This window comes from Melospiza georgiana, chromosome 9 (genome assembly GCF_028018845.1).
Source record: "Melospiza georgiana isolate bMelGeo1 chromosome 9, bMelGeo1.pri, whole genome shotgun sequence".
NCBI lineage: Eukaryota > Metazoa > Chordata > Aves > Passeriformes > Passerellidae > Melospiza > Melospiza georgiana.
In genome coordinates, this window is record NC_080438.1 from 16,281,165 (window position 1) to 16,300,394 (window position 19,230).

The window sequence follows — 19,230 nt, forward strand, 5'->3', positions numbered from 1 at the left end:
ACTGTCTAGCCCATTCTAATATTGACCAACATCTGGCAGTAATGAGTCAGGAAACCTTAGTTCTGCATGAGGCAGGGTGGCAGGCTTAAAGACATCCTGAGGTACCTTCTAGTCCTGCCCAGACTGATGGTGATTTGCTGTCTAAATCAAATTGTGCCGGGATCACACATTAGAAACATGTTGACATGGCTCTGCCATGCAGCTAATGATGAGACTGCCTCTTGAATCCTTCTACATGACAATTTCTGCATGATTTGTGTTTTTCACAATCATTCAGGCATTTTACCTCCTTTAACAAATCCACAGCTTACAGACAGGAAATGCTTAGCATCCCTCCTTGCTCTGGACTGAAAAGCAGTGCCATGGTCCATGATGGTTTGAGGCCAGCTGCTGCATAGAAAACAATCCCATCACACTGGTGACAGCTGCCTGGATGAGCTCCCCTCAGCCCAGTGCCACTGTGCCCATGGCTCTGCTCCCCTCAGCCCACTGTGTCACTGTGCCCATGGCTCTGTCCCCTCAGCCCAGTGCCACTGTGCCCCTGGCTCTGCTGCCCTCAGCCCACTGTGCCCCTGGCTCTGCTCCCCTCAGCCCAGTGCCACTGTGCCCATGGCTCTGTCCCCTCAGCCCACTGTGTCACTGTGCCCATGGCTCTGTCCCCTCAGCCCAGTGTCTCACTGTGCCCATGGCTCTGCTCCCCTCAGCCCAGTGCCACTGTGCCCATGGCTCTGCTCCCCTCAGCCCACTGTGCCCATGGCTCTGCTCCCCTCAGCCCACTGTGCCCATGGCTCTACTATCAATACTGAGATCCCTCAGCAAATCTGAGACTTCTGTTCTCATGTTTAGCACCCTTCACAGGGTCACAACCCAAAGACTCAACAGAAGCCCCATTTGTCAAGTTCACAATAAGCTGAAGCAGTTACATGTGGGACTGTCAGGTTTCCTGCTCAACTCCCTGTCTTGTGAACTGAGAAGTCTGAAAGCCAGATCCTGTAAGAAATGACAACGACAGTCAACAGCACAGCTACAGAAGCACCTGCTTTGGTCAACCTAAGTAAAGGAATCTAATCCACTGCCTCCATGTAACCATACACCACTGGTTTCTCTGCACATCCATGGAAACACAATATATGGCTATTTCTGTAAGATTTTTATTAAAAATGCAGCCCACAAATCAGAACCCCCATACTCAGACAAGATGTACAGCACCTGGGCACCCTGCTTTGCTACCAGGGAGGGCAGCTCAGGACTGCAAAGCCATTTATGGTAGCAGCAGAGAGCCTTTCACGAGTGTCACCATCTTCCCTTAAACCAAGAGGCTTGATGCCTGCCCAGAAATGTCATTGTTCAGTTTGCATCATTGGAAGCAGTTTCCAAAAGGTCAATTGGAAAACTAAAGGGCCTTCACCAAAATGAGTTACAGTGGCAGAAGCAAACAGAATAGGCAATTTCCTACTTCCTCTCATTTGAACAAACACAGGTTTTTCTTCCAGGGCCATACACGTGTTCTGCAGAATTTGATTAGCCAAATAAAAACATTTAGGTCATTTAGATTGTGTACATGAAAAGAAAAAATCTGAAGTACTGCATTCTAGACAGAAACATACCTACAGGATTTACTGGGAGCAGCAACTCATACCTCTTCATATTTCTTAGAGTACAGGCACCACAGAACAAGTTCAGCATGAGGTACTTGAAATCAGAGAGTTTACTATGCAAACACACTTTTCACCCATTAAAAAAAATAGATTAGAGGAAGATATAAACATCTTATTTATTAAATCAAATAGAAATGCAAAATATATTTCACATGCCTTACATGGAAAAGAGATGAACTTCCAAGACTTTAAAGCAAAACTGTGTCAGTTGACACGCAGGAAACAGGAACATTATAAACAGTCACAAAGAGGAGGAAGGACTGGGGGGAAGTGACATGGGGGTGCTGGGAAGGTCCTCCCCACTCTGAGAAAGATCTCTTAAAAACAAGAATGGAGCTTATGCTAAGCAAGCATTAGAAGTATGTTAATTTTAACATACATTTATTTTGGAGGAAATTATCTAAAGACATACAGTTGGCTACTAACTATTCAAAACAGTGGTCTAAGTTATGTATACCATACTCATTAAGTGGACATGGGTTTAATTTTTGAGTATAACATAGTCATATGAATTAGACACGGGTTTATTTTTTGAACATCAGTAGGGCCAGCAGGAGAATCAGAAACACCAAAAACACCTTTTAAAAACTAGATCAATACACAGCCACGTTCTGTGCGACTCTGCTATTAAAAAATGGGGAAAAAGATTAAAAATATAACTATTTTTCTAAGTATTTTAATCATTTTGTCATCCTCCAATTCTTCCTCCCTCCTACACACAATTTCTTGGAAACTGAAATGACACTCAACAGCAAATACAAAGCATACACCAATAGTATAGTCCACAGTTTTTCTAAAGAGTCAATAGTCCAGCAATTTTAAAGTGATCTATGTGCAAAAAATAAACAAATGAAAGAGTTTCTTAAAAAAAGAAAAGTCCGCTGCAGCCTTAACTTCTACTTAAAAAAAAAGAATCTGAGGATTTGCACTAAGTTTCCCAGTGGAGAACAGATCAGTAACTCCAAGTATTCTGCCCAACCTGTGACTTGGTGTTGCAAAACTGTCAACATCCCAAGTTTACTACCTGCTGGCAAGTGGAAAACAGACTGTATCCCCATGAGAAATAGGAAAACCACTATTCATAAACTGGTCCTCTGAGATACATAAACATGTGGTGCAGGTATGTATTCAGAGACTGCTACCTACAGCTGAGAACAGTCCTCTCAGCATGACTAACAGTAAATTATTAACAATAAAATATTCAAAACTTCTAAGAGCAGTATTTGAAATGTTCCTGCCTGCTCAATGCCTCTAGGCCTAAGCTATCTGCTCGTTAATAGTGGTGTAAGTCAGGGCAGCTCTGGTGAAGTTACAGTGGAAATCACTGTGCATGAGGATTTGTGTGTGAGAAGAACAGTCCCCTGAACTACAGACTAGTTCAGTCCTGACCACACTACAATAGGGAATTGTGTTTAAACCATGAGTAATCATGCAGTCATCTCCCAGCATAGTACTTCTTTTCTGCACACATGGAATGTAAATGACTGAGATTTACAACTGATGATTTTGCAGATTTAATGGATTATATTTCTCTAATGGTTCTGGCAATGCAAACTCAGTAAAAAAAAACACCACCAAAAAGGCCAAAAAAAACCAAAAACAAAAAGACCAAACCCAAGCTCACTGCTGTCAGCTTTTTTCTTTATTGGATGACTTATCTGGCACACAGTGAGGATTTCTAACAGTGAGTAAGTCTTCAAAGACATCAGATTAGTTGGGCTGGGTATGGTAAAGCCCAGGTGCGGAAGACACCACAATAGATGATAAAGCTTAATCACGGTTAAGTGAAAAAGCAGATGTTATGTCTGTTACTAGTCTGGTAAATGGAGATGACGCCCCACATCCTAAGCCAGGGCGGTGAAACAGAACAATCACCAACTCATAAAACGCCTCGAGTTTTCCAGATAAAAACTCAGAAGAGCAAAACATGAGCAGTAAAGTCACTTGGTGTTTAATGGCTTTCAAAGTCACCTTCCAAAAGAGCACAAACATCAAAACTATCTCCAACTTGAAAGCCACACGGCAATATTCTGCCTTTTGCCACCCACTGCTGCATGGGACAGAGGAGCACTGTGGAGGCTGAGGGGGAGATCAGCTGCAGGAAGGTGACCAGCCTTTGCCAGGGTGAGGGACTTCCACAGAAGGAATCTCACCCAAAAACGTGAGGCTTTGAGAATGATGGCAAACACACTTGGACTGATGCAAAACACTGAAGTACTGCAGAGTGTCCAGAGAAGGGCAGTGGAGCTGGTGAAGGTGTGGAACACAAGTCCTGATAGGACTGGCTGAGGGAGCTGGGGGTGTTGAGCCCAGAGAAAATGAGGCCCAGGAGGGACCTTATTGCTCCCTACAACTACCTGAAAGGATGCTGTAGTAAGGTGGAGGCCAGTCTTTTCTCCCAGGTAACAAGCAGTAGCACAAAAAGACACAAGTTGTGCTAAGATAGATCATTAGGAAAATTTTTTTCACTGAAAGAGTGGTCAAACATTGGAATACGCTGCCCAGGGAAGTGGTGGAATCACCATCCCCAGAAGCATTCAACAAAAACACAGACATAGTGATTAGGGACATGGAGGACCTGGCAGTGTTAGGTTAATGGTTGGACTCAATGATCTTACACGTCTTTGCCAACCTAAATGATTCTATGAAACCACATACCTTAATGCAGGAAAATGGTGGCTCTGGTGCAGTTCAAATCACAGCCAAACTGGTTTTATTTGCCAAGGACAGGTAAACACTAACAACACAATTCAACCTGTGTTTCAAGTGCTGTTAGGCCCATACCACATACAACATTTAGCCTTGGTTTGTCTCCCCATAATGCACTAAAGTAAAACCAGACCTTAAGGAATAACTTGCATAGTAAGAAAAGGTCATCAATTTAATCATTTACTTTTAAGCAGGCAAGCAAATTTGTAAACATTCAAAAGCGGCAGCATCCAAGTTACAAACAATTTAAGGAAAAAAGAATTGAGATTATTAAGGTTCTTTATCCTCTCAAAAATTTTGGAAATGAACTTTTAAAACACTGCAAACATTGAACACTCAGTTGCACTTCTAAACCTGCTAGTAATTCTGCCTTCCAAGGAATTCTGCTTTCTAAAACAGATGACCTCACAGTTGCCATACTTTTTATCATTTGCCATTTGGAAGTCAGCTACCAGAGCATTTCACCTCAGTCTAAATCCCATTAGCAAAGGGAATGCCCGTGTCTTGATTCAACACCTCTTTAACTTCTGAGGGTAAAGTGTCAAAGAGGTGATCTTCCACTACGAGCCCACTTTTCCTGAGAAGCTGACACTGCCCCAGTGTAGCTGGCAGACGGTCCAAGCAGTTTCCCTTTAGTTCCAGGTAAGTCAGCTGCAACAGCTGACTTACTTTATCTGGGATTGAGGTAATACAGTTTTGTCCCAGACTCAAAGTCCTCAATTTAACACATTTAAACAACTGTTTTGGCAAAATGTCGACTTTGTTTCCTGTGATGTGAAAATGCTGAAGATTTTGAAGCAAACCTATTTCCACTGGAATCACCGCAATGGAGTTGTAGCTTACATCCAAACACCGAAGTTTCTGTAAACTGAACACTGCGGCAGGTAAGGTTTCAAGTTTGTTATTGGAGAGATAAAGAGACTCCAAATTCTTTATGTGAGTAATGGATGAAGGAATGCTGACTATTTTATTGTGCCACAGCTTTAAACAAGTCAATCTTTTTAAATGCTGGAAACTGATAATTTCTTCAATTGTGCGTATGCTATTTGACTTTAAATCCAGTTCTTGTAAGTTAGAGAGACTGAAGATGGCATGGGGAATTCTCTCCAGTTCACAGTTCTGCAGTTCCAACTCTGCAACATTTGTCATTTTCTTAAGGCTATTGAGTACCACAAGCTTAGTGCCATCGTTATGAATGACTAGTTTTGTCAGATGTGGTGCTACATCTGTGATATTGGGGGGAATTTTGGTCAAATTGCTCTTCACGTGGAGAATTTTAAGGTGTCTCAACTCTCTAAGAGATTCAAGCCCTATCATTTTATTATTTTCAGAGTTCAAGTTGCCTATCAAATACAATTCACGGAGGGTTTTGAGCAAATACACCCACGCAGGAATTTCTGCGACATCTGTGAATTTCACATGAAGGCATCTCAAGTGGTCCCGGAGGAAGCTGAAGGCAGTCTGCTCGACCTTCGCAGGGCAGTGGTACAGATGAAGCTCCTGAAGATTTGTCATCTGGGAAATTTTGGCTGTAATTTTCGCTTCAGGAATCAGCTCCAGTTTCAACACATCCAGATCTGTCAGATCAAACACTGCATCAGGGACCCCTGACAGCATGAAGAGATGCAGCTCCTGCTTGTCCTGGGCGTTGCGGGAGACGTGCTGCCGAAGCTTTTCGTAAGTCCATTCATGGTTCAGACTAATCCCACGCAGTTTGTTCTCGCTTACCTCTGACAAAAAGACACCAAATCGCTTCGAATACAGCTGGTCATACTGATCCACCATGTGCAAGAGAAATGCAAAATCATTTTTGACATCTGGGATATCGCTAAAGCTACTCTCTTCCCTGACCTTTTCAAAGGAGTATTCTTTCAAAGGTATCCGGAACAGCCAGAAAAGCGTGTAGAGGCAGATAAAACCATAGACACAGATGAGGGAAATGTAGCTGATAAGCAGCTTCTTCAACATATAAGCCATATTGTGTGTACATTCAAACTGTGTGTAGCCAATCAGGTGCTCCACTTTTGGGTTGCAGATGTGTTCAAAACTGATGGTGTTGACGAAGTTTGCAGTATAGCAGAGAATAAATATGAACTTGACAGTCTTGATGACAGTCTGGCCAACGTAGAGCTTGTAAATCAGATCGCTGTCTTCCACGTGAGCCCGGAACTTCCGGACTTTCTCAAACAGCGCCTTGGCCTGTTCTCCATCTTTCTTATCTAAAATCGTGACACTGGGAATCTCGATCATCGGCTTGTCGGCTGAAAATTTGAAGCCAGATTTGGTTATCATGGGAGTGCTGGCACTTGGGCTTCCTTCATCACTGCTAGTGGAAACATACTTGGGCAGGGACTGGGCACCAGTTAACCTCTGTTTGTTCTCCTCAGAGTCCTCACATGCCGTTTCAGACAATGCTTTTGTAGTCCAAGGAGACTCAAAGCACTTCCCCAGTATAGACACAAAATGCTCAATTTTTGAGCAAGTCTTGGGATACTTGAACCAAAAATTACTACTGACTATTAAAATGATAGTATGGATGAGAACAAGATAGGGAAAATACTTTGAGTACCAAGGAAGAGCCAAATGATAGCACATCTGGTTAATAAATACATACTGCTGAAAATCCAAATTTGTTTTACGGCCTGAGGAATCTTTCTGCTCCTTCTTCAGCTCCTGGTCTGATTCAGTGGGTTGATACTGAGAAGGGGTAGCTCTGCTCAGAAGAATGTCAGGTGTTACAGTGGGGGCAAAGGAAACAGTTCTCATTGACGCTTCTTCTTGACCAGTGGTTGTTTCAACAGTGGTGAAGTCAGCCTTCCCTGCTGTATCAGGCTGCACTCTTGAATTTACAGTAGACTGCAAAACTGGCAAGCAGACCACCTGGTCTTTTGTCAGCTGCATGGTTCCAGCAAAAATGGCAACCATTAACATAACAACAGCGAGATAATCCATAAATACATCCCACCATGGTTTCAAGATACGGTAAGTTGGCTGGATGTCACTGAGCGATGCAACTTCTGCAAGGGTAAACATTCCTATAAGAGAACAAAGACAAAGTCACTGTTATTGACTGAGGGCATTAATTTTACCATTTAAAAACAATCCCAGCTTGACATACACAACCTCAGAAGGTTTCTCTTTTGTAATGTTTTGTTGCCTGTTGTATATTTTCCATCATGCCACTTAACAGTTTTTCCAAAAGCAAAACAATGAAGTATTTTAGCAAAACAGAAGGCTTCTTACTTCAGGCCACACCATGTTTATGTATCTTTGCCACTTCACAGCACTGAAGCCTGCTCTGTGCAAGTGAAATATCTGAAAGGTATAATACTGTATCTGATATATATTGATAAAAGGAAGAGAAACAATAGACTACAGAGCACAACATCCAATTCTGTAAAAATGATTGCTTAAGTCTGAGCACAAAATATCCAGCACTAACAGTATTTTGTAGTACCTTGCATTTAAACAAAATAGCATTTCTCTCAATACTTTGCACTCTGCTCATGACTTGGGACAGCACATTTTAGGTCTCGTTACATCATCAGCAAGGTCTCTCATTTGTTTTAATCTAGCACAACACGGTATCTTCCACTTCTTCCCCCTGAGCATCTGCATGTCTTATCAGATTGATTGGCTCCTTTCCCTTTTAAGTATCACTGCAGCACAAGTGAAAGCCTTCCAGTCACTATGTGAACATTTGGCACAATCCTTTTTAATATACTTGGATATTTTAAAGTAAAAAACAGTTGGATGGGGACTTGAGCAACCTAATCTAGTGAGTGGCATCCCTGCCCATGGCAGTAATGTTGGAAATAGATACTATGTTTACTAACCTTCCCACCCAAACCATTTATTCTAAGATTGGACCAAATATTGGTACTGTATACATTTTTCTCCCCAGTTGATTTAACCCAGCTAACCAAGAACAAACTGCACAACTCTTTTTAATAGGGAAAACATTTTTTCAGATATTACCACATCTAGTGATCACAGGAAGCCAGTTAGTACAGTAGGACAGGAGCTGACTGCAAGGCTTTCACTTTGTCTTAAACATATGGACGTGAGACAAAGCAGCAAACTGACCATGGGGAATCCAAACCTCTCTGCAGCTTTAAGCAACTTGCTTTGCTTTTTGTTTTGACAAAAAATGGAGTAATCATCTTCAATCAGCTTTAAAAAAAATAAGCTTCCTGCGCAAGCAGGATGTGGTAAAATCATCATTTTGACTGCTGAATTTATGACTCAAGTTGCCATTTCTAAAGAAAAATATCTAGCTTGTGTGCACACATGCAGCTGGGAAGGAGATAGTATGTACACTATCCCACAGAGTCTGTCTCCCTTGCTTGGGACATGAACAGCTTAGCAGAGCCCAAGGAGATCACAGCAGGCAGTAACAAGGTGCATTTGATTTATTATTTTTAACTTGTAGCGCAACAATTCATACAGACCTGCACCTTACACATCATAAAGGACAGTGTCAGAGGCAACATATATACAGTGAGATAATTTAATTATTTCTGGATAACAGACATTTCTACGCACAGAATTCAAATACCAGCAATTGCCTATATGGTAAAAGCCATGCACTAGCACCCTGCTTCCCCACACCAGTACAAGCAGCTCCCACACCTCAGTCTGTGAGAAAGGCCAGCACTTGTCTTTACTACCACAGAGCTCACCATCAAAGTGTCTCCTCCAACACAGGGAGATACCCAGCCCCTGCCCTCCCACACTCCTCCCTGAAGCTTTTACCAGTCTTGCATACCAAGCCTGCGATCTGGTGGAGGCAGCCAGAGAGGAAAGGACTTTATCTCACTGCAGCACTCATCTCAGTGCTCTTGGCACAGCTGCCAAAACTTAAAAGTTAGGGCTGAGTTTCTCAAGGAACCAGCAGAAGGAGCTTCCAGTTCTCACTTTCTTGGGCAAGTGAACGTCATATACTCCTCCCTCATTACAAGTTTTTGAGGTCTTACAATCCTCCCAGCTCCGCAAGGATCCCCTTCCTGAGAGGCTCCTGAGCCTGCCCCCACACACCTGCCCAGGGCTGCAGCTGCTGCACAAAGTGCTGAAGGACACCAACCAGTAACACACCCCAGCTACCAAAGCCTCACAGTGCCTGACTTGGAAGTTGGCTACAGACTCCCATCTTTAATGTCTCCCAGTGCTTCACCTGCACTGAGTCACAGCATGACTGCTTGCCCTGGAGTTGCTACCTATGACATTTAAACAGTAACAGTGTGCACTTGAACAGCATTAGCCATTTGTGCTAATGTGAACAGATTGATAAAAAGGACCCTCCTAACTCCTAGGGCCCAACTGTCTGTCACCTGCCCAGAACAGGAGAACCACAAAGCAACAGCAGAGGTGACTTTTTCCCCCAAATAGATTTTTTTCTTTCTAGGACGCTCTCTGGAAGGCATACTCTCCATGTCCAGGCTGTTTTCACTGTGCTCTCACATATCCTGGCTGCCACAGAAGTTCTGCCCAGCAGGTGCGTTCAGCAGGAGAGCACCAAGCCAAGGCACACAAGGACGAGTCCCGTGGTGCAGGAGAGCAGGCTGGGAAGGAGGAACCAGCTCACTGCTGGAGCAAACATGGGCAGCTGCTCCTGCCTGCTCCTCTGGGGCCAGCCTTTCTCTCAACTCTGCACCAGCTAACTACGTGGGAAGTTCCTTCACTGCGGATTGGGGCACAGCCCCCAGAATTCCTTTCACAGAAAGAAGGGGACTTTTTTGCTTCTGCCATGAAGCAAAGAGAACACGTGGACAAAGGATGGAAACCCAGGCACTGCAGACATGACTGCTCTGAACAACTGAAATAAGGGAAGAGAAATGACAGAGCAAAGTGGTTCCAGCTGAAGACTTAGAAAGAACAGCAATAAAAGCAAAAGTTAACAATCACCTCTGCAGGACCTCTGTCTTGCACACACAAAATCATTCCCAAAAAGGTTAGGAGGGACAACAGAGCCTGAGTAATCCTCTTTGTGAGGCTGTAGGAAGCATGGTGTAACAGGAGCTTTACACCAAGAAGCAGCACATTCAATGTTCTGAACACATCTTTTCTTTCAAGTTACTGATACTCAGAGAAGAGCTCCTGTTTTGGCAGAGATTAGCAGTTATAAAACAAAAAACTCCTCTGTCGCATTACTAACGCTCTCATAAAAGACAGACCTTTTTCTAGCTAGTAAAAATCAGTTCCAAGAGCTGAAAACAGATTTGCCTCCTTACATGTCCAAAATGTTTAATGTTCTGAGTCTTAAAACCAAAATGAAAAACTATAAACCTACACACAATATAAGACACATTCTGACACGCTGCAAATAAATTTGGTATTTTCTCTCTTAAATCCATCATAACATGTATTGGTGTTTGATATTACTAAACTAATAACCATAGAAGTTAACTTTTATTATATTTCTGCACTCACTTAGAAATCAAACAATTAAGAGGCACTTAGAACAACAGGTCTGTACAGTATGGTAATGGGTTTGTATTTTCTTTATTCCTTTTGAATTTAAACTATTCAAAGCTTTTGAAACCTACTGTCTAGAATATTCCTTACAGTAGGTGGAGAGTATTTTCAGTACTAATTTTCAACTCCTTTTAAGAGTGACAAATTGGGCTTTGAGTTTCATTGTAAGTTACAGTGATAACACTGTAACTGTAACACTGTTTGGAAGTAAGGAAAAAAGAAAGAAAAAAGAAAGATGCAAATGCCAGTCTGTCTGGCAGAGCCTGCAACAATAGATGGTCTCCCCTCAAAACCAGTCATGGCATGCTCTACCCACAACCCCAATGCAGAAAACATCTGTGAGCAGATGGTCAAACTGAAGAACAAAGTCCTGTGCAGCTGAAATGTTAAAGTACCTGATTTCTCATGTGAAAACATGCCCTTCTTTCAGCCCTTTTCAGGGCTTACAAGGCACCAAATGGACCTTGAGGGTCAGCAGAACATGGGGCTTTGACATACCCAAATTCAAAAGAGATCCACACTAGAAAAGTAAGGTTCTTGAAGAGAAATTCTCACTCCTAATATGGAAAGTCAGGACAGACTCCTTTTTGAAATAGCACATTTTTGTTTAGTTTTCATAAGCATAGATTTAAATTCAAAGATACTGCAGTATGATCCTTGAGGCTGCACAGCTACATAAAGCCTTTAATTTTAACGAATAACCTTTTTTACCTCCCAAACCCTGTCTCCAGTCCCAGGATAGTACCCTAGGATAGTATCAACTTCTTTCAGCTCCATCTATCACTTCTAGGTGTCTACTGGGTGTATTCTTTCTCCTGAAACAAACTTTTTTAGCCTAAATAAATGCAACTGTTTTAAGCAGAGCTGTTTCTTGCTACCTTCTAATACTTTAAGGTGGAAAAACTTGAAGTTCTGAAAGTAGTGCAGTAGTGTGATTTGGAGCTCTAGAATTAAACTTACTTAGTTTATTTTGCAGTTATACAAGTTACAGTGAAACAGGAATATAAAGAGAAAAATATAAACAATGACAATGGAATTGTCATAGGTCCACAGTAAATCAGTCAGGGTAGCAACTAATTTAATAAATCAGTATTCTTAACATATCATTACACTTAATTATAATAATTTCATTAGTCTTAAATAAAAGCTGTAATAGAAAGAGATCAGAATGTGATTAGCCTGGTGAATTTCGGACACATTTCAGACTATAACTGCTGAAATACAAAATGGACATATTTGGGATAAGAAACTGCTCTAGCTTAAACACAGAAGTTAGCAGAAAAGGAAGCAGCAGATTGGTATGTCACTAATGTTTATTTACATCCTACTTCTTCCTGTACTTACAGATAAAAACTGTCTGTCCTGTAACTCCCTGGCCCTCCTGTCTTAAAAGCATATTTAAAGTTAAAGCAAATTCAAAGTCAGAACAAACAAATAAAAGGAGAATTGTAGCACATGATACACTCATTCACTCTCAGGTTCCCAAGACTCCAAACAAGTCCACTTTGTTTCAGGAAACAAAAAGATTCTTGAATCCGCCTTGTTACTGCATCTGGTAAAGAATTTCCTAAAAAAACCCTCAACATTTCTAGCTAAAAAGTGCTGCTACTAACAAAATTGTTCTCTCCCTTCCCACAGGAAATTAAGGAGAAGAAAATTTTTCCCATAACTAAAAGGCATTGCTAGCTTGTTTTTGATCAAGTGACCATAAGTTTAAATTTAATTTCCATTGTATATTTTGTTGTCTCTTTCCATCAACCATTTCTACTTCTGCAATATCCTATTAAAGCAGACTATTTGACCATAATGCGATAAGAATATGAGATTCCTGTTAGCCAGGACCCTGCCAGTATCAATTGTTCCATGGACAATCTGCCATCAAAATGATGGCACTATCCTTTTTTTCCTACTTCCTTTTCCACAGAACCAAATATAAGAAGCCCCAAGACCCTTGTGAAATGATGCACAAAGACATACAGGAAGGTCTAAAAATCAGGTTAGGCATTCTGAGCACATCCAGATCCATGCCTGCATTGGTTATTCAGTTTCTGAGATGACAAGTCTGAAACAAACTGAAGGATTAACACCAGTAGGCTTTGGGATCGAGTAGCAGAGGATAAGCGCCCTGCTGAACTAGGTGGGAATACTAAAACTGTCCCTAGCCTGTCCTAATAGGTTGGCTAAGAGGACATTTTATTTCACAAGGGATTATTGTGCTTTACTTTACCTGAGCCCACTCAAGCTACAAAAGCAGCTGAAGGTACAACTGTGACTACAGCTCCTCCTCTCAGCCAGCCTGCAAACAAACCCCCAAAATTCAGCTAAGCATGGATTTGTGCACTGAATGTCTCTATTGCCTGAGAAGTCCAGGAAGCATTTCACAGGAAAACACAACATGGGTGCTTTTACAGTATTTCTCTATTATAGGAAATGTTTTGTTGCTACTTCAGTGATGGAAGACACTGCAGAACATTAACACCATGATGGGGCTTATGTTATCACATATGTCCTGATCAGTGCTTTTATCTCTGGAAAATCAAAACCAGATTTAATATAAAAAACTGCATAGAAAAAGACTTCCATCATTTCTTTCTACCAATAAGCATGACAAGAATTTCCACTTACTGTTTCTTCCCTAAACACCTGACAGCAACCAAATCTACCCATTTGAAATTAATCTGCAAGATCTAGTTTGGATTATTTTTGTATGGCTGCCCTGTAATGGATGATGAGGAAAAGGAAAGCATTGAACACAAAGCTGGAAGGATATTTCCTATAGAGGAAAACATTTCAACTAAGGAACAAGAGTTCTACAATAGCTTTTAATGAAATAATAGTTCATTCACTCACTGTTTGAGAAACAAAAGCAACCAAACAAAATCCCCCACATCTAGCCCATCTCCCCAGCTCCCCCATCCCACTGCCCAAACTGCACAGCTATAATTTTGGACTTTCTCTTAAAGCAGATATATAATGCCTCTCTATATATATGCCTTTATATTTATATACATAATATATATAATCTCTGACATAGTCTGCAAATACATTCTCCAGTTAAGAAAGCATCACCTTTATGAACAGCATGAACCTCACTGACAGTAACTTGCAAAATAAAAAATTATCAAAATCCTATTTCTCTTGGATTGCATAAAGAAATATTAGGCTGCAGTAAGCTGGAGACAAAAATAAGATTCTTTACATAATCAATGTCAAATTAGTACCACTTACAAAAATGAAATCTATAAAAACCACTTTTTTCTTTTTTTAAAATCTTCAAAATTGCTGCCCTTCAAAGCTGGGCTTATTCAGGTTGTGTAACACTCTAACCTACTTTCAGATGCTGCTATTTAAGTGTTTACACTGAATCTTCCTTGTTTACCAGTTCTTTGAAGGTCTAGTGCCATACACCACTTCTACACAAATGGTTTTGTAATCAATGTGATATTTAAAAAGCAGTATTAGCAGCCATTCTTTCCCTAACCATAAACTGTCAAATCTTACCTCATTCTTGCCTTGCTGCAAATGACTGGAAAGGTCTATTTAAAGATGACTTTCAAAACAGGAGCCCATTTTTACATTTTGGAGTAGTTCCACAAAGCATCCAAAGATTATTAACATAATTAAAGCTCCCCAAAAAACCATCAAAATTATTCATCCCAAAATGATTTAAAAACCCCAAAATTAATTATTATTATTAATTACCTCTGTATTTGCTGCATGCAAATTCTGTGTCTACAGAGCACATAAAATGAGTAACTTCTCACTTTGCCTAGTGCAGTAATCCTCAGCATGCTCTTATGAAAGAGCTGCTTGGACAAAAAGTGCTAGCTTCAGGTTTTATTGACATTTATCCCCAGGCTACAGAGTGCAGATCAGGTGCCCAGTACACTTCAGAAAGCTCAGGGAGACCCAAGCAGCCACACCACTCCATCCTTACTTCTCACAGGTTAGCAGGGTCAGGGACCATGAAGGGCAGCAGAGAAGAGATGGGAGAAGCAAACAAGACTGGAGAGAGTGGTCTTCTCTGGTAAAGAGATCAGGATTAGATGTGCTCCACTTGAAGTCAGTTAACCACGTGTGATTTTACAGTTACAAAACAAACCACCTAGCAAGGCAATGTGCAAGAAACCAGAAGAGGTGGCTAATGAGACATCAGCAGGGTAAATCCTCAAATTAAGATGCTCTTCATACCTGTAAGCAACAGTCCATGAATGCACAGGCATTTCAGGGGCACAGCTGCCAGGACAGAAATGCTGCAGCAGAGTGGCAAGGACCTGGCACAGGAAGGCAGAGAACACACCTTGGATGTACCCTGCACATGCACTCCCACCTTACACTGCTGCTGCAGCCCCTCTTATTTATGCAATGCCAATTCATCCTCCTTTTATCTGAGGCAGCACATTCCCAGCGATCAAAGTCACACAGCCAGGGCTGAGTAACCAAATCTGCAACAGCATTTTCTGTTTCACCTAGCCAGAGAGAAACGACAGTGAGCAGACACTTAGGATTTCATTTCACAGAATTCCCAAAACAGCCAGAGCAGCAATCTTGAAACGACACCCAACTTGTGTGTGCAGGAAGTTTAACACCAAGCCCTTTTACTCAAGTGCAGACACAACTGAAGCACATTTAACCTGCAATGGCATGGATGTAAAATGCAATCAGAAGTTACACCACACAATAAACCAACAGCTGCTTGCTGTCAACTGTAAATATTTAATCCTTTTGTCATTTCTAAATCTGCTGTTCCCCTATCTTTTAGGCCATGAGGTTTCTGCAGTGTTTTCATGACCACTATCAGAAGTAGAGGAACACACAGTAAACATCTGGCACTTCTACTAACCAGAGCACTTTGGGAATTTATCAAGTTGCAAAAGCAAGCTGCACCAAAATAAAGCACATCTGGTAACTCTTGTCCCTAGAGGCTGTTTTTTATCACTAAAAACAACCCAGCAATACAATTAAAAATAAATTTAAATGATTGGGAGAGAAAAAAAGTAAAAATGTAACAAACTTTTATTTCCTTTTCAGTTTAGAAATCTGAAAAACAGAACAGTAAAAAATGGTTTACATCCAAGTTATTCAAATTTCCTTTTTACATAAATAAGTCCACATGGCTACAAAGCTTGTTACACAAAATTGCTTTATCTCAGATAGAGACAGCACTCAAACTCATGCAATTCCTCTGAAAAATACTCTTCTCTGATGCACAGCCACACACACTGCCAGTCTGTCTGTCTCCTCCCTTCCAAACCCACTTGGAACTAGAGCAACTTCAAAGTGGTAAGAAATTGAACCTGGCATACATGGAGCTGATAGTTTGGTGATTTTAAGCCACAGAATGTAAAGATACAAATCTTATTACAGAATGTATTAGTAGCTCTAACTGCACACCCTAAACGTACCGGAGGAATAAGGAGGAATGCCATCCAAAGAGAAGGAAATGTGTTGCTGAAGTTCACTCTGCTGCAGATTTTAATAGCCCCTCTTCAGCACAAAATGAACTCTCCCTAGTACCTTAGCTCATGGTACTAAAGTCTTATTTTACTTAATTTCTAAACTGCATTCCCATCCATATGGAAGCAGGTTTACTGAGTAACTGAAGTAAATGATTTTCAATGAATACTTTCTCCTTCCTTTTATTTCAATGGACATGTGAGCAACCTTGAATTGGAACATTTACAGCATCCTCATGGAGATCTAGAGCCAAGAAGAGACAAAAAGTTCCTTTAACTAAAGAACAGGCTCCATTGTTCCCTATCTTAGCTGGTTCATCTCTTCAGCCTGCAAACGCAGTGACTCTCTCTGGGTTACATGTTGAACAGAAGTTTCATAAAGATTTGCACACATACAAGCTACTGTATTTCAAATATCTGCAGTGGCACTATCATTATACCCATTAGCTAAAAGCAAACCAGGAAAGGTCACACATATATTAAAAACTTAAAATAACAAAAGCAAATTACACATATGCAAACACACAAAAAAGTGCCCAGTGACACAAGAAGCTACATGTAAACACAAGCCTCCTACTCACACATCAGAGTTCCTCTGTTTCTGCTAAGAGCTTTTCTCTAGCAAGAGCAGTCGGAAGGTGCTTTAAATCCAGCTGAGAATCAGGATATGGAAAAACACACTCAAAGTCCACCTTTCCTTTTACTCACTCTGCTGCTTTGATGAAAAAATTAAAATGCTAGTTTACAGCTCAATAAATAAGCTGCACCCTCAATTTTCAAATACAGTCTCTCCACTCTTTATGGCACAACTAACTTTGTTTCAACTTAAATGTCACACAGCTTCTTTTATCCCCAGGGAGAAGGGGATACTTCCTTGCTCAAGCCAAGGTCCAGCTGTAAACCATGTCTCAGAAACTACTCGAGGTAGCAGCCCCTGACACCCTGAGCACGATGTGTGCCCCAAGCCAGCGCAGGCAGCACACACAGCTGCCAGCCTGCTGCCAACCCTACCTGCTCTTTATCAAGCACAGAGATCTCCTACACCTCACACATCCTGCCAGATGGGTAACAATGATGATTCTCACATAAAACTCTGATCAGCAGATGAAGGATGAGTTATTAATGTTGCCACATTCCTGCCAAGCTTCCAATAGCTGAACCTCCAGTGGTTTCATGCCAGGAAAAATGCCTGCAGCTGAAGCAGCATTTATCCTCAAAGGGATTTATTTAAGTTTACTATAATTCTTTTTCCTCTTCCAAACTTAAGCTGCTTTCTGTAAGAGATAAGCTATTTGCTTAGTCCATCTAGTCCCATAATTGTTTGGTTCAGGGTGTGTACTTCAGTAATTTGACATAAAAAGAAATTGCGCTTCAACACATTTTTGGGAGCTCTTTTGAAATTTTGCTGATGAGTTCAGATCACCTCCTTCCTTTTAAAGCTTTATTTTCTCAAAACACCATTCAAAACACTGCTTTAAAAACAAAAAGAATGTTCCAAGACTTGCTGTCCTACCAGTGATTACAGCATTCCTTCTCTAACAAGAAGCAAGTTTTCATCTCTGCCAAAACGTTCAGTAAGGTTCCATTGTATTGCTTGATGCGATTCACCAGCACTAACAGATCCATACAACCTGCAATTTAAATATTTACTATTGCTAAATTTGTATTATGATGTGACTCAAATGCTCCAGCTGGAACAGTAACCTCTGCACTGAGGGCCCTCCAGCAGGGAGTGGGCAGACAACCCTTGCCCCTGAAGGCTCACAATCTAAAAGTGATTATTTGTTAGGCAATGATAAGCATTTGTGGCTGTAACATTCAAAGCAAAAAACCAAACTCCCTCAGGCTTCCAGAAAAAGATAAAAAAAGTGGGATAACAGCCTGATTAAAGTATAATCAAATTTAACGTTTTAATGCACTGCAATCTTTGAGAAGGCTTAACATTATGTGCCAATAAATCCCTTTACAATTACAGCATTCCTATATACTTCGCAGTACTCCTTCACACTGGTTTGAAGATGATGCTATCTAAAAAGTAAGGCACTAAATGTAACAGCTCTTGAGACCTACCTTTCCATTGAAATGGACAATGAAGCTTTCCTTTCCAGTCAAATTTGTCTTAAAATAGATAATGAAGCTGAGTGTGCACTTCAAGTAAAATAAAAATACAGAAAAGAGACACTTTACTCAATCCCATTTACAGACAACACCACTCTTGCTCCAGCACTTAGGACTTTTCCATGATTACTCCAGGCTTCCACACGCACTTGCAATAAAGTTTTTGGCAGCCAACTTCACTCATGTACCATGTCGCTGTCTGACTTTTACAGCCAACATCTGCTTGGATGGTGACATCAGAAAATCAGTGCAGAGGCAGCTTTTTTATTTGGCGGGCAGCTTCCCCTTACCCCAGGTGCTCTCCTTTTGAACTCATTTTAGCAAGTTTCACATCACTTAACGGTAGCACAATAGCTGCTCCCCAGCTGCTACAGAAGTAAAAGCAGAGTGCCTTCTAACTGGAGGAAAACACAACAATCAGATCCTGTTGTTGCCGCTGTAAGCAATTTTCACATCCTTCAGCAGGGCCCAGCCAGGTCCCCAGGAGATTCTGTGCAAGCATGAATAACCAGCAAGGCAAGTTCAGGACACAGCACTACATCATACTGACCTGGCAGAGGAAGGGTCCTTACCTTCTAAACCACCTTCTACCCCTTCCACCAACATGCCAAGATCTCACAAAAAATGGAAATGGAAAGTCTGAGCTTGTGCAAGTACATCAGTGATTTCAGCATCCTGGCTCTCACTGTGACTTCCATCAAGCATAATGCAAGGCTTTCAGAAAGAGGTGCAGTCCAGCCCCTTGAGTGCCCTGAGCACAACAAGAACTTGTCCCAAGCAAACTCTTAACATCACATGAAGGAGTATTTCTACAG

At 41.3% G+C, this 19,230-nt stretch overlaps 1 protein-coding gene across 1 annotated transcript in view; it reads right to left on the reverse strand.

Annotated features, from left to right (window-relative positions):
* Nucleotides 1–1,169: 1,169 nt before the first annotated feature.
* LRRC8D (leucine rich repeat containing 8 VRAC subunit D) overlaps nucleotides 1,170–19,230 on the reverse strand; it is a 52,713-nt gene continuing 34,652 nt past the window's right edge. The window contains exon 3 of the mRNA XM_058030397.1: nucleotides 1,170–7,402. Within this exon, the coding sequence (XP_057886380.1) occupies nucleotides 4,839–7,400 (2,562 nt within the window). The 5' untranslated portion in view covers nucleotides 7,401–7,402 and the 3' untranslated portion in view covers nucleotides 1,170–4,838. The remainder of the gene's footprint in view (nucleotides 7,403–19,230) is intronic.